The sequence below is a fragment of the Opisthorchis viverrini genome (genome assembly GCF_000715545.1).
Source record: "Opisthorchis viverrini unplaced genomic scaffold opera_v5_3, whole genome shotgun sequence".
Classification (NCBI taxonomy): Eukaryota; Metazoa; Platyhelminthes; class Trematoda; order Opisthorchiida; family Opisthorchiidae; genus Opisthorchis; species Opisthorchis viverrini.
This window is the reverse complement of record NW_008751659.1, coordinates 5068013-5084594: the sequence shown is the minus strand read 5'-3', so window position 1 is coordinate 5084594 and position 16582 is coordinate 5068013. Positions and strand designations below refer to the sequence as shown.

General features: G+C 41.3%; 1 protein-coding gene across 1 annotated transcript in view; it reads left to right on the top strand.

The window, feature by feature from the left end:
- Positions 1–16582, top strand: part of T265_00387 (hypothetical protein) — a gene marked incomplete at both ends in the record, with an annotated part of 46143 nt that overhangs the window by 722 nt on the left and 28839 nt on the right. Inside the window, 8 exons of the mRNA XM_009164132.1 lie at positions 35–144; positions 1723–1868; positions 2615–2997; positions 4127–4189; positions 7279–7587; positions 7893–8046; positions 12383–12529; positions 14977–15186. Coding sequence (XP_009162396.1) covers positions 35–144; positions 1723–1868; positions 2615–2997; positions 4127–4189; positions 7279–7587; positions 7893–8046; positions 12383–12529; positions 14977–15186 — 1522 coding nt within the window. The remainder of the gene's footprint in view (positions 1–34; positions 145–1722; positions 1869–2614; positions 2998–4126; positions 4190–7278; positions 7588–7892; positions 8047–12382; positions 12530–14976; positions 15187–16582) is intronic.

The window sequence follows — 16582 nt, the reverse complement described above, 5'->3', positions numbered from 1 at the left end:
AGTAGGTTCTTGAGAAGTTTCGATGTTTCTTAAGGGAAATCCGCCAGTCTCCAGAGGCCGTTGAACATGAAATAGAAGTTCTTGGAAAGGCTTTATTCACCGGGAAACCTGATAGCATTTTGGATTACATTCGTCCGACAGGAGGTGAGCTGTAAAATAACTGCTAATGTCTGTCAGAATGTACTGATGTTCCTTCGCGAATGCACTAAAACCGATGCGTGTATCTTTGGTAGTACAATTACAAAGGTCTATTTTTGGGTCATGGGTATGGTTCGAAATTTAGGCGCTTTGCTTAGTCCAATGTAAACAAATACCAGTGGTGACGTGCCTAAAATAGACGAAGCGGAAGCGAAAGGACTAATGCGACCAAATTTCTTTCGTCACAAAATGGATAGTATCTGCTTTTTAGTTAATGTGTGCTGATTGTTTGCAGGCGGATCGTTTTATTCGAAACCGTTTTTAGTTGGTGGCACATATGTTGCCCTGAAATATACGCAGTGGATGTGGAAATATTCTCATCAGATATAAATTGGCTTAGCTTCGTCCCCGAAAGTAAAATCAGTGCAGTACAGAATATGTGCTTTACAAGCAGGCAGATCATGACGTTATTTAGGTTGCTGTGTAACTTGAGAAGGATACTCAGTAGCTGATACGACTGATTTGAGTTTCAACAAGAGATGGGAGTAGCTTTCAGCTGAAAACGGAAGCATCCACTGGATCCATTCAAAACAGTTTGGCATGTGATGATTGGAGGCTGGTTACATGTTGACATATGGTACAGCTTGCGAAAGGTACCGGCTGCAACCTAGGGCCCACGAAGAAGGATTTCAGGATTTAACAATTGAGATTTTAAAATCCCTTTTAAAGCCGGTAGAAAAATGATCTATTTGATTCATAAACCGTGAGCAGAACATTCTACTCTGGTTATCTTTTATTCTAGTGTCAATGAAATTTCACGTCAAATACATGAAGGAAACTCATTATTAAACTTTGTTCAGCATGAGCGTGACAGATGCCGTAGTCCATAAACATCACGCACCGCATCTGGTGCCGTGGGTCACAGTACCACCAAAAAATGTTTTGGCTTGGATATCCAGAATATATCTGGTTGTGTATGGTTCGTATAGTCAGGAAATCTCAAACCAGTCCGTTGGTTGTCGTTAACGTTATTCTTTTTAGTCAGGTTTCCCTCTGAGAAAATGTGTTCTTTGATTGATATTTCTACCATAGGTAACTTGTCTTGTCACCCTGATGGTAATTTCTGATATGATATCCGGAAGCTCTCCTTCTTGTATAATTTGAACAACACTAATTATTACTGGTTTTTATGGACTACCGGTGAATCACCCAAACAGGTTTATTTTTCCATCGCAAAATTGTGATAAAATTTTATTTGCGGTTTGCTAAGAGACTCATCCTTTAGTCAGGTCTACAATGCGTTAAGAAAAGTGCTAAGATTCGGCTTAGAGAAACCCTACTCTTTATTTATCTTCATCCTGTTACCAACGCATTCTCCACCTTAACTTGGTTTGTCTATGAAAGATAGAAAGTTCTACTAAGGTGGGCGGAATACAAATGCGCAGAAATTCCGATGAACATTAATATATGGAATTGGAAGGTTTACGCATAAGTGGATTATGCTGTGGGCTTGCCTATTATAAACCAGACAACATGGAATTTGTATCTGAACTGTTTGTTTGTTTTGCAATCATAAAAATGCAGTATTCACCATGATCCATGAAAACGGTTGCCGGGCTCCACCATGGCGCCAAATGCACGGTGATATCGCCTATTTCGAGGTGGGCATACGCAACCCAAGGTCCGAGTTGTCCGTCACGGCAGCCACTTACGGATGGTTCCCGAATGGAGTGAGTGTGTCATTATATGGTGTATAACCGGTTTAGCTGACTGTGTAACCGTGTTTTCAGTAAAGGAAACTACTCAGTACTTTGATCATGGTTGATATTCTGAAAGATTTTTTCGCCTACGTTTTCATTCCCGCGAATTTCTAGCACTAGGTTCTTGCACACTTGACTGCCGGTTCACTACCAGACATCTTGAACTAGAAGCATTAATGTTTTCTAACTTTCAAGGGATAGATTTTGCATAAACCGAGGCTCATATACCGGATCTAGACAAATTATCACGGACTCTGAAGGTTTTCAGACATCATCAGAGTTTTTTGGGAATTATATTTACTACTACCGCTACTACCTTATCGCCGTTATGACTCCGCAAGACTGGAATCAGCCGGACTGCCTTATGCAGATGACTGCAAAATTTGCGAGGCCTTTACTTCGAAATTAACTTTACCAATACACTGTTGCACTAGAACATTAAACCTGAAAATGCCAGTGATGCAAGCACTGCTGACTTTTGCGATGAAATGTTTACAGGGCTACTGCAGTGTTATGTAAGCAAAACCATAGTGATAAAAGTGGATACACTTGTGCAAGTCCTTATCAAAATTAAAAATAATAAGACTCTGTCTATGACTACGTCTGCATTGCTGTTGAGCCCAATTTATTTCCGAATATTTAGATGTATCCGGTATTAATCCTTCCAAAAAGCAACATGAGCACCGTAATAAATCCGTTCTTATTCGCACTCAAAGGGCTATAATCAAAAGACCGGACAAATGAATTTCGATAGAGTTGGTGAAGTGTATCCCAGACTGGTGAACTTACTACAGGCAAACAGTTCATCCTTCTCCGAATTTATGAGAAATGTAAACCTGAACAACTTTGCTGAACATTCTCCGAAATCGAGCTCACCTGAACCGATGGTGCAAAAAAATTCAGGGAGTCAGAAGGATGATTCCAAATTATCACAATCACAAACAAAGGCAGGTACTGTTGAAAAGGCAAAAAAACGCCCAATGAATGAGTTGCCAGTGGTTACGCAGCCCAGTCAGAGGTGGCAAACCGTTGGACTTCGATCGACTCATGTCCCGAAGAAAGCTGTTACAGAAGCATGCGGTGATCAAACAGCTGTGAGGTAGGTGGGCAGTTTAAATGCACCAAAATGAGTACCCACAGTTATAAGGCATACCAAATAATGCGAAATGAAGTACCATATCATGATTTTATTTAAAAGAAGTCTTTGTCGTGCCCAATATGATTTAGAGAAATCGTGAAAAAATAATTTAAGGGACTTAAATGTACAAATGACTTAAATGTATCTGCTCGGCCGCTATAGGTCCATTTTCCAATCAAGTTTTGCTTCTCTCTATTGTGGAGTTCCATTTACAAACTAGTTTTATACTTTCGAGTTACGAATGTTGGAAGCTGGTTTTTGTTTTGCCAATGATAAAACAGTTGCCTGCGAAGCTGCACATTCTTAGTGCTTAATCTATTACCATTGATAATGTTTACTAGAAATTCGATTGTTGATATTTCATCCACCCATAATTCGTGAATGAGGCCTCTTTCTCTAACACACACTGCAACTCATAGGAGGATGGTAGTCAATAAAATACCATTGTAACAAGGGTTTGAAAAGTAATTTTTTTATACAACAAACACTTTGGCATATTCTGTCGCGCTTTCAGTTTAACTGGGAGATAGTCTGAAAAAGCTGGGACAATAGGCCAAAATAAAATTGCACACCTCAGTTCACCAGGAGAGTGTCTCATTAACAGCTTTGTACTTGGTTATACCACAGGTGACAATTGGTATACTTTAATGTCCACTGAAGTATTCGAAAATATACCAAGTGTCTTAGTATATAAAGGCTGTTAATGCCAATAGCTGTAAGATTATTCAGTTCTGAAATTTAAATGGCACAGAGAAGTGGTAGCCTTAGCTAGTTATTTATTCGCGAGATTTGTCCAAAGGTGCTGTTTACACTTCACACGTTTGAGTTCCTCATAAAGGATTACGTGGAAACCAAAAAACTTCAAGCACCCGTGGAAAACAGATCTAGGCTAGACAGACTTTGGTCTCTGACAAGAACTTACACATACCCGGTTGCTCAGCTTAGAAGTTCATCGCGTACGCATCCTCATAGATGAAAAGTGAACACACTAAAGGTAAAACCTGAGTGCTGAATGCCAGCACTTTTCAAATGCTTGCCATATTTTGCTCATTAACTGATGCATGGTCGAAGCAAAATGCTTGCTTTTCAGATCTGTCCAGTCTTCCGTGCGGCGTAAAGGTAGAAATCGGTCATCGGCCAAGGAGAACATGAAGTGAGTTGGCAGTCTTTTAGAAACAAGGGTAGAAGTGATTTAGATAGCTGTCTCTGACCTCTAGGTAAGTGCACAAAAATTAAATGGTTTAACTACTAGGCTGAAAACACCGGAAAATAAAGAGTGAATATTAGCACCAGTTCTTATGTTGATGCCAAACTTCACGCTTTATCCTGGGTGATGTCTGTCATCTTTTATTCTTCATCGCAATAAAATGCTTACCACAAAGGGACACGATCTAAGTCGGATGTCAGAATACTCTAATCCAGAATCGCATGATGAAATGTGAAGACCAGCTGTTTAATGATCGTGTTCTATTGATGAACAGACGTTGATCTTATTTTTTCAACCAAACTCTGAATTTGTGTTTTAAATTTCTAGTAAAGGGGAAAGAAACACTGTTTATCTACAAGACCTATAAAATGCTACTTAATTGTTTCCATCAATATGTTTCGTCATACAGTAGTCTCGGTCAGCACAGCTATTAGCAACCCTCAATTTTTCCAGCTGCCTAATGAAACAAGACACTGCTAACACAGTTTGCCCTATCCTTTAGGAAGGAGGCTTATGTGCCTATCAGACACTAAAATTTTTGGCAGCAGTAAAATGTCAGAGCTTCAACGTTAAGGTTTAAGGTATCTGTAAAAATAACATTCTGGGGGTGACTACATTAGCCATAATTTTGAATGAGAGGAAACCTAATAATTCAACCTAGGCGACAGATTAAACGTTTTGATATAATAGACAGGTGAACTGGACGGTTTACCTAACGCATAGTTCCGATCATCAGTGAATGACAGAAATGAAACATCAACAGCTTAGACTGAGAAGAAAATACCTTGAGCTGGTTAGCAAATTTTTCGCTGGTGTGCGTGCCAGTTTGGCTAAATAACGAAAGGACGGCGATCAATGCCTAGGCTAGTTGACGAAAGACTACGCTGATAATGAATTGTGGAACACCCGATCTCTAATGGCCCATCACTGTTGGTTATCCATGCCAACCTTGTATACAGAGCGCTCGGCGAGCCTTGTTACAACATTCATCTATGGACCTTCTTGTAGACAAACAAATTATGTAATTGAGCTGCGCCAAAAAATTCAACACGGGTTCTCACTTCTTTATGGACTACTGTCTAGCTATAAAAGGTACTATGTGCTCCAAGTGCCATGCAATGTGTCCCATCATGCTTAAACGGAAACTGAAAAAGCTACTTCGTCATGCAATGCAAGAACTACTTCGGACAGTAGAATAAACGGCAGAACTATAGAGAAATAAGACCAGATGCAGAATATCTCATCATGTTTGTAGGCAACAAGGAGCACTAAGCTCTTCGGTCAGATGACTGACAGTCAAATGGCCCAGCGACGTTTGCTTGTGCGGTGGGAAGGGGTTGGGGAGGGACATCGGTGGACCCTGAACTGCGCAGGCAAATGCTACTTCCCGGTTGCCCAGGCCGAGGAAGCTGGTTTGGTTGAGCTACCCCACCTAGAGCCTTCGACTCAAAAGTTTGACCCACAAGGAGGTGGGAGGATGTAGAGTTTTGTTCGGGGACCCTAACCCCAGCCTCTGACCCAAAAGTCTGACCTATAAGGCAGTGGGAAGATGTAGGGGTTTGTTCAGGGACCCTGCCCGGAGCCAACGACTCAACAGTCAGACCTGCTCGGCTGCAGGGGGCTGGCTTACCTGAGGGCGTAGGGAATAAGGCATTACTGTCTCATTCCTGATGCGCTGCGCACAGCAAGTGCCTTTTGAGCAGCACTGGGCTCTTTGGTTTTAAAAGTATTTCGACCGTATTGGATAATGCGCCGGCGGTCACTGTCAACCGTTGGGCGATCGGAGTGTGCGGTTTTTCGGGCCGACCTTTTCTAACCATCCATCCATCCTTGGGGAAGACAGCATCGCTACTTCCATAAATATGGACATGCTGGTCGCCTGGGGGAAACACCTTATCGCCTTCACACTCCTGTCGCAGAGGACAGTGCGAATTTTTTCCCGGACCGCCTCGTAGCACGATTACTCGTAGTACGAGGTCTCGCTGCTCTTGATCTGGCTGCTCCCCTTTGGCCTTGCTGGTATGGTTGTACCTTGTGGAACGAAGTTACAGCCAGTGTAGCCCACGGGATCATTGCAGCACTGAAGCCCGACCACCACGTCAATGTGGCAGCTTTAGGTCGGGTGCAGAATATCTAGCCAGAATGTGGTGAGTTTAAACTGAACTGGACAACATGGCGGCAAAACCACGTCAGATTATGAGTGGTTCTCTTATTTCAAGCCAGCCTGAGTATGCGACGTGCGTGAAATACATTTAACTGATCAGTGACCATTTTGTCGATATATGTTCACACTCGTCCTAAAAGCTTCAACCGATGGAGAATAAAAATGGCCGGAAATTAAAACTCAAAATGTAGTGAGAATACACGAGATAACCAAAACATCTGGGTTAGGCTTAATAAAGCTTAACGAATTGTAACAACAACCGTACAAAGTTGTCTTTTCGCCTCGGTGAGCTTTATTGATAAGGTTCGAACAGATTTAACCCTTTCTTGCAATGCCAGCACACATGTCACTAATTAGCATCCATCATCATGACTATACAAGGCACGACATTTATTGGGTACAAAATACAAAACAGGGTAAGCGAATAGCAGGGTTCAGTGTCAAATAAGCAAAGCTCCAGACTAACGGGAATTACAACCATTATTCCAGTAAATAATGTTTCCAATCCGAGGACGTGTATCCCTTCGATCCCCTGAATTCCTCCGGTTCGGAACCACCGTTTTGTCTTTAAAAAATTCACCCTTGACTTTACCCACGTTTCCACTTGCATTCATACGGCAGCTTAACAGAACTAAAGATTTAATACAGCCCAAAGCTCTTTAGGAGTAAAATTGTTGCATCAAATCCCTCTTTTGTTCTCTGCGTTTTCTAGTTTGATAAGTTGGGGGCATTACCTGTCGTATCTTTTGATCGAGAGAAATTTTGGTTTACATATTTATGGACTTTAATGCCAATTGGCTACGAAACATCTGTGAATTTTTCATGTGCTTGCTAGGGCTGAACTCTAACTGAACCCCAATATATTTAACAGCATAGTAAATCGTGATTCACCGGCTCACTCGGACAATGAATGGCCCATAGTAGACTCCAATAACAGCACTGAGATCCAGAATAAACGCAAATCAGTCGGTATACGGAGGACAATGGACTCAAATGTGGCTAACTCGGATCAGCTTGCAGAAGAAACGGAGAAGAAAGATAATGAGGAAATTCCGGAAGCTTCAGAAAGTAAAGAAGTACCATTCGAAAAATTTGATGGACTAAAGGCTACATCTACGGATGTGATTGAGTCTATAATCGAGCCCTCAGTTATTCAGCATCGCAGTGCGCAGCCGAAGCCGTATGTGTTAATCCCCGTTTGAACCATTTGCAGATTTGTTGGCGTTTCTGTTCGCTTCAGGTTTGTTTACGGTTATCTCCCGGAACGTTCCACATAGTTAACAGTCTATGAATGTTTAAAATTGGCACTAGAATTTCTGGGTTGTTTTTAGGCGATACACTGATGTAATCACGCTGGAACGTCTAAAAGGTCAATCAATACAAAAGTGAGCTTTTCCTCATTGCCTGGTTTCCCATTTGCCTGGCAACACAGATGCTGAATGAGCACTTAAAATAATAACCCGATTTTCGTCATTTCTCATTAAGGCACGTATCTTCTGGACACGAAGACAGCATTAACGATGTCAGTTCAGAAAGTGAGACAGAAGAAGAGGACGACGTTCCTGAGCATCCTGGAGAGTCACACGTTGATTTGCCATCCGAATACTGGCAAATCGGAAAAATCGTCAAATATCTAAAGGTAAATTCTGATCTGACTATACAGGTACAAACTTTGTGATTGCGGTGACTTTTTCATGAGAAGAAGGCCTTGCACACCACGAACTATATTCCTTAACGCAGTTGACCTTAGTTGGGGGAAAACCTCCAGGATTCTAATATTTTTATTTAATTGGAAACAGTTCACGTCAAATTTGAGCATGCTTTGCCCTAGACTAATTAATAAAGGCCATACTTTCACTCAAGATCTTCTTGGAGTGATGCGTTCACAGAATCATCAAATATGATCCTAGCAAAAGAAATCCCACAATGAGAAGTAACTTCTGTACCACTTGCAGATGATATCTTGACCGCGCGGTCAGATAGGGGGCAGACAACAATGGACCCCGACTGCTTCTCAGTTTCTGACATAAGAGTTATGGTTTGACTTTTTGCACTACTTGTGCGCACATAACTCCCTTTCGAAAGAAGATGGTGGGTTGCTGGCTAAAGCATTCCCCATCTATATTACCGATTACCCAGGACGGTTTAAGCATGCTAGCGCCAGATTTCTTCCCTCTTTTTTTCGCCCTGCACTGTATGCCAGTATTGGCACCGGACCGTTAAAGCATGTACAGAGGGAACATCGTACTAGTTAGTGAGAGTTTTATCGGTAAAACCTAACTATTCGTTGTCTCCAAAAGAAGGGGTTGCTTCACTAGAGACTTTGCTGAATTGCCTCTGTTCGGTCAGAAGCTTCCGAGAAGGGTAGGAAGAAGAAATTAGAAGAATACGAAAAGATACTCTGTAAGACCAAGCTAACCGGTGTCACCGGCGCCGTTGTTGTGTATTTTTTGCTACAGTATCTTAGTAAGTTTCCATAGGTGTGGCGCCTCTAAATGTTTTTTGTAGGCCTACACTAATTCCCTTCCCCATCTACGTTTATTTTTGCTTCACCATAAGTGTTTCAAATAAATTAAGGTTCTAAATCAGCAGAGTATCAGTGTTGAAAACTGCTGTTTTATCCATAATAACGTGGATAACATTTAACAACAGAGAATACGTCAGAGAATCAGTAAGTAGAGATTGTGCTCAGTGGAAAGTGATCAGTTTGAGAAAACGCCTCTTCCAAAAACTACGGGATATGACCAAACAATGGTTTAATTATTTCAATTTCGTATAAATCAAGATAGATTTTATCACCGGACTTCTGATACATACAGTCGAGCGCCCTCAATTTAGTCACTCGGTTTGTTCATTTATCTATTACCGTGCACCGCAGGTACATTGGTTCCAGCCGCTCCAGTTGCACCTTTCCCACAGGGAAGCTTGAAGCTGTGACATGCTATCAGCCACTAGTCCAAGTGATCCAAGTTCATGCACCTATATATGTAGTTAGCTTATATTTTACCTGTCTTCAATGTCAGCATTCTGAAGAATAACGGTTTTTCAAGTGTTTCTAGTTGGAGGACTAGGAAAATAATGGGAAGTAGACTTGATATATATATATATATATATATGTATATACACTAACTCCTTAACTGTTTAACTGAGTGCATGAGAAGGAAATCCAAATCGATGACAACTATGCGGAGGTAACTGTTGGCCGGGCGTGTCATACCACACAAATGATGAGAAAGTCTTTTATTCAAGCTTTTGTAGACTTTAATATATATATATATATACACTAACTCCTTAACTGTTTAACTGAGTGCATGAGAAGGAAATCCAAATCGATGACAACTATGCGGAGGTAACTGTTGGCCGGGCGTGTCATACCACACAAATGATGAGAAAGTCTTTTATTCAAGCTTTTGGCAAACCATGGGCTAACTGCATCTCAAACAATGCGAACAACCTAAATTTGTATCATCAACCAGATTACGGTTCAAATGCAAGGTAGACAAACTTGTTTCAGTGGAGCTTCATTCCAAATTGTATGATCCTCTAAGAATTATCTAGACTTTGTCTGGAGATGCCTCACGTCAGTTCGCTTTTGCAAGTCTTTTACCAAAGAAAGTTCTTGCTCTACTAAGAAGCTCGTTTAGTGCAAGAAAAAAGATGGGCTTAAAAATTCTTGATAAATTTTATGGTGAAATTTGTTTTAAGTGGATGGGTACGTAAACCAATAGATGAATAGATAAATAGGCTATGAATTGTGTTTAAAAGAGGCGAGATGAATGATTCAGAAGTTGATGATCCTAGTCATAGAGGAACGGTGAGATAGCGTGGATCATAAATTGTGGGTAGCAACACTCCTTAATCAAGGGATGGTGAGCGGATTTGTGATTCCCTTTCTAGAGACTGCTCTCAACTGCACATTTGTTTACGTCATCTTGCTGGTGTGCAGGAATTAAGCTGGCCGCAGTCAATCACGTGGCAGCATTGCTGTTATTGCCCAAGCTGTCGTCGTCACTAGGCTGGATGGACTCAGAGACGCTCAGTGAAAAGGTCAGGAGACTGACAATAGGAAAGGATCCGTTGTGGGCGTGCGTTAACAAAATTAGACGGACTGATACCATGTCCCTTTGCATCTGAGAGATATGCAGTCAAGCCTTAGCACTTTTTTATCCAGGGGAATCGGTGCTTACAAAACAGTTACTCGCAACAGGGTTTCTCTTATTTATGGTTTTCCCACAAAGAATGTGGGAATACAATCTCAAAACAATTTACTGAAAACATACAGAAATATTGTCTGGAACGCACAAGATAGACACATACTTTAAATGGATAGTTCGTCCTGTAAATGAAGCCAATCAAGGCTCACGAGCCAAAAAGCACTGGACAACTGTTTCATTCTTACTGGAAATCATTAGCATTTCATCTCTCACAAAAATCCAGGGAATATCACTCCCCTCGACCACGTTGCCAGCAGTTTGAGGTTTAAAAGTTCAGCCACGAGGAGATGATCAGCAATGTGATTAGGTCATACACAGGATACAGTGTCCCCTACCGCTCAATCACGGGACACACATCACTTGATTACAGGTGTTGACCGGCTCCTAGAGCAACCAGGCGGCAGTGGTCGTAGTAGTCAGTAGTCAGATTACCAGCCGCAAGACCATGGTTTCGAAACTCACCTACGTTCCTTGCGATGCCCGGTGATTTACAGTACGATACAGATTCAAAGTGCCTCTTGGATTTTTTTAAAATTCAGGTCAATTTAACGTAAAGTACGAAAACTATGTTAAAAGTTTCCAGATTTCCTAAGACTACCAACATAGATGCATTCTTCGGCATCGGAACTACCGTATTTTCTCCTCCAATGGGCCGAGGGACTGGCGTCTGTACATGAAGGATTGGTGTTCCCCTTACTGAAAGAAATTGTCTGAACATGAATTACATAGGTCACTAGAAAATTTCTTGAAACGCTTCCCATGAGTATAGCACAGGACGATAAATAGTCATCCAGAGACGGAATACAAGTTTAATTTTCATCTCAGATGGTGGATCTCAACGACTAATGACCTAATTGGGTAGTATTTTGAATCAGCTCAGCTAGTGTAACCGAATGTATATTTATTGCTTTTTTAAACAAGTACACAGTAAGTTTCCGACATCTACGTTTCATAGCGTTATCTCTTCTGCAGAAAATCATGCAATAGCTTGATGACAGTGGAAAGATAGTGTTTAGAGAAAAACTCTGATCAGCAGGGGAAACTGAAAGGTGTGAAGCAGCATTGTCCACGACTGATAGCTATTTGTTTCCTCGGTGAAATTCAAAAATGGACACTGTGATTCCCCGTTTTATCTGCTTTATTGAAACCCAAAATTGATTGGATACACATTTCACTGAAGGTGAATGACTTTTAACTTGGGAAAACCAACACGCATGCCCGTCTAACTGAACGGCCTTGGGGGTATCTAGCATGTGTTGTAGAACTAAAAAATAAATAGTCGTTCACCCTTTCGGTATCTGGGTGTTATGGCATCCGTAGGGAACTATAGGGCGTAGATACAACCAGCTTGCTCAAGCCTAGACATGAGAAGCCCGGTGCCGGGTTTGGATTAAAACCCAAGTAGTATGCTTACTGACTGATTCTGAACTGACTAAATAAGAAGAGACAGACTGAGTCGGGCGTTCCACCTAGATTGACGAATATGTGTCTCCCAATCTCTGTGAATCGGGAAATCACCGACAGGTGTGTGTTTACAGTGTGTCATTAGCAATTGCGGTTGGGTGAACCAAAGTTTACCAAATATTCAAGCTATAATCATATCATTTCTAAATCACTGTTCAACAGTGGTTTAATAATGTATGATCAGAGAACACGAAAACGTGTTTGTTCATGCTAAGGTGCGCAAACCAGGATCACAGTGGTTCTAATGAGAACCGACGTTCATCAGTCGGTTAAATGGACAATTTTATTTTCACTCAGGGTGGAAACCAAACCTCGACGATTATCTCACTGTGTGCGCTGTATGATATGCCTTTGAATACCGAAGTCTGCCAACTGGCTGTTCGAGACGTTGGAGGGCTCGATGTTCTGATAAACCTGTTAGAAACCGAAGAAGTTCGATGCAAGGTAAGTTGGTGAAAAGTGACTACTTCTAGCACAATATATTACCTTAGCTAATCTCCGCAACTATGGGGTTTTTGGGAATGGCGATTTGCCTGAAAAGGCAAGGCAAGTTATCACTCCATTCACTTGTACCTTCTGAATAAACCATGACTTGTCCAAAGGGCCCACCGATCCTGCATGTCTAAAAAATTCTGAAGCAGCGATCTCATACAAAAAATTCGATATTCACTACAGAACAGTTAACAAAATACAGCCACGCAGTAATAATAAAAAATCATAATAATCGTCTAGATGTATAACCTGTGCGGTACCTAGCTACCATGCTACCTGAAGGAAGCACGGGAGCTGTGAAACTGTCAGGTTTATCAAGCCTGGACGGGAGCAGTCGAGATACATACGTGGGCTTCAAAACACGGACCTTCCAGTCAGCAAATTTGCCCTTCAAACACTGAGCCAACTTGAACATACGGTAGCTGATATTTTATCCAGTTGTGCAAGTTCAAAGTACACCTATAAAGTTTAATTTGCGTGCTAAAAACTTCCAGTGGAGCCAATGGAGTCAGCTTTGACAACCGTTTAGGAACCAACATGGAATCAACATGTATTGCCCCAACTAGGTGGCAGGCTGTCTCGGTACTCAAAGAAGCTAATGAAAATAGACAATATTGATCCAGTTGGTGCACCACGGTTCTGAGGGATTATCATTTTGCTTTATCTCTGCTTGATGAAAGCCACGAAAAACACATTCACAAGTAGGATTACTTGTTAGTACACATCTATGAAATGCATGAGGGTGTTTATATGGGAAACGAATACGGTCTTCCTTGATCGTTAATTATTATTATTATTGTTCAACCAAGTATACTGCTCAAGGGTGACGTTGCGTCCCGTTTCGCAAGATAGGGATGTTTTTGGTCCAACGTTATTTATGGACTCAAGGAAAACTCACCGACAAGCCAATAGTGGTTCTGTCCTTTTGGGTTTATGGGAAAGACTGAGATTATCAAAGAGTAGAACTCTGAATTGAGCCAGTGTCTAGCCGCAGTGAATATTTCCGTAACATGCTTAATAGTATTTTGTGACTAACATCCTTTGTATCCTAGAAAGTGAAGCAAATTAAACATCGGGTGCTCTTTGTCAGCGAGAGCGGTTGAAAAACATCACAAATAATACATAAGAGTCTCCCAATTTTGGAGTTAACATCCAGTTAAGTGTTCATGTATTCAGTAACCGTTTAAGTGCAGAGCAATATTGATGGAATTTCGGGGACTGTGCCCATTTGATAAACCCGAAAATGGCAGAAGCGATACTAAGGTGTAAGGCATTGCAATCTTATTAGTACCATCGCATCTAGGGAATGATTTCTAGATTGTCCTGGAAGCTGTGAAACAAAATAATCTCAGGCACAGTATTCTGCAAATTACCTGACGTTTTCACACAACTGTGAGTATAATTTCTACTTGGAGCCAGTCAGCTTGGCGAAGGGCGCAGACACACAGTTGCGGTTTTCATTATTTTTATTCGCTACTTATCATCTCCAGTAGCTTGTTGCAGCAGTATATAAATTGTCCTTATGTTTTCTGAATATGATTTCAACCTGCTAGTTAGTTCACATTTACGCCCACGAGAACGGCTCAGAATGAAACATTAAGGTAAAACATCGTAGGCTTTTTCACAGCAATTTATGTAGTTCTGAAATAATGTGTCCGCATACTTCAACGCAGTTGACCATGAAAATTATTCCAAAAATTGACTGTTTCCGTTTAGGCATGTAGCAAAACGCAATTACGTAGGTAGATACACAGGAAGCATGACTTGTTATGTGCTGGATATTGCACTTGGCAACGCGGTCTCCTGATAATGTTGTTTCACAACACTACTGTTCGAGTTCAAAATAATTTCAGCGGCATACAGTGGTTACAGCGTTTAGTTTTCCTTTGCGTAGGCATGAAACAATAAATCCCCCGTTTTCAACTAGCTTTTAATGAAAAATTGTGCTCCATTATGCACGGTTCTTATCAATTTTAGAGTATATACATGTCTGGTTTTACGAGTGACACCACCAGCACCTTGACTTCCTACGGTAGAAATCTTAGCTACTTTAAACTCTGTACCGCACTAGTTCTAGCATTTAGAAGGCAGAAACGTAATATGTAACGAATGTATCACTATTTTTCGCAGCCTTATGTAAGACATCTTAGGCGACAGTCGGGACGAGACATGATAAACAGACTTTCCTAAAGGCACAAGCAGAATTTGTTGAAATCCAGATTACCTGGTCAAATATCACTGGTCAAAAAATTTCATCCTCTTCAAAATGAATATTTTTATTCAAAACTAACTCCAGAACTCAGTTGAGTGACACAATTGACCAAGATATTGGTGGAAAATTTTCGAAAAAAGCAATAAGTTATCACAAACTGATTTTTTATTGTAATTTTCACGTAAAGCTCGGATCGCTGAAGATTCTGAGGGAAATCACGAAGAATTCCAAAATTCGACGTGCTATCGCAGACGTGGGAGGGCTCCAGCCGCTGGTCAATTTATTGCGCAGTCCTAACAGAGACCTGAAGTGTCTTAGTGCCGAAGTGATAGCAAACGTTGCAAACTTTCACAGAGCTAGACGAACTGTCCGCCAGTACGGTGGAATCAAGCGCCTGGTAAGTTATTACACTAGCGTGCTCGCCCTGTATGATCTGTTCAACACGTGACCCAACCACAATCAGACGCGTACTAGCGGTCGAGTGCATTCGAATTGTTGGTTGTGATTAAAACAAAGAATAGAGGTCAATAATTCAAAAAGCACAATTTTGCTAGATTTATGTTTGATCCACTTTGTTATTGGGTCAAGCATTCACACTGCTGTCCTGTCTTGGTGTCCGAAACGTCTCCATTAGGGTGAGCCAGAACCAAGCGTAGCCGACCGAAAATCGGTAGACAGAGTTAAAGCGTCTGTGATCGTAGCTGACTTGGGGATCGTGACAACTAGGATGACAAAATCAGAACAGCTACCGGGTCGTTGTCCACTCCAAAGGACAAACAAACAACGTTGTCCCAACTTGGACGAGTTCATCTATTTTGGTGCAGTTATTTGGATGCTTCCAGTGTGCTTTGGTAGGATTGTGTTGACCTACCAACCTGGCTTGGCAGAGGTCTGAGGCCACGATTCCGGCATGCTGCAGAATATGCGTCGCTGATGAGCTGTAATAAGAGCTTCTTGATCCTGGCGTGGACTCACCGGATTAATTTCACGAGGACAGATAGAGCACTGCTCCAACGAGTGACTACAAGTTACACACAACCAGCAATTAAGAACAGGTCGTAATCACAATTTATATTTCATTTATATGTTGAAGATAACTGACAAAAAGTTCATACCACTTAGGATAAGCAGCTGTCCGAATGAATTTGTACAAATTTGGTAAACTAAGTCTGTCCATAAAATACTACTCTTGTGAAGAACACTGGGGAAAAGCCGTGGCATTTCACTTTATTTTACGCATAGTGGCAATTTCGCCTTACACTTCTGGTGGATGAGGAATTAGGTTAACACAAAGAATGCTCATTTGACTATAGGAGGGAAAGGAAACTCCCAATGCCGTTCAAGGTCAACTTCGGTCAAGGGAATTAGTGCTCAGTTTGGAGGTGTCCTCAACTGTGGAAATTAGTTGGAGCAGTGGCCCTCTGTTCTTAGGTACACGTTGTTGATTTTAAGAGTGTGCACCTACTCTTTGCTCTTTGCATTTCACAGAGTTAATGATTTTGAACATTGGTAGCTTGAGTCCTTGAGATCATGGGTTTGTTCCAAGTAATCACTTCGGTGTGATATGGAGAAGAAAAGTAGTTATATAATTTTAATACAGCCAAAAGAATGCTCTGTCGTGTGCAATGATAACATGAAAATGTTCCACTACCGTATAATGAGATGTGTGCCTAGACAATCGCTGGTTTTTACTTGATGGAGAACAAACCTCATTCAGCGCTCCGTAGTGAGAGGTGCACAACACTTTTTCAGTATTATTGCACTCGTTAATAGTAACTATACCGTCATACTAA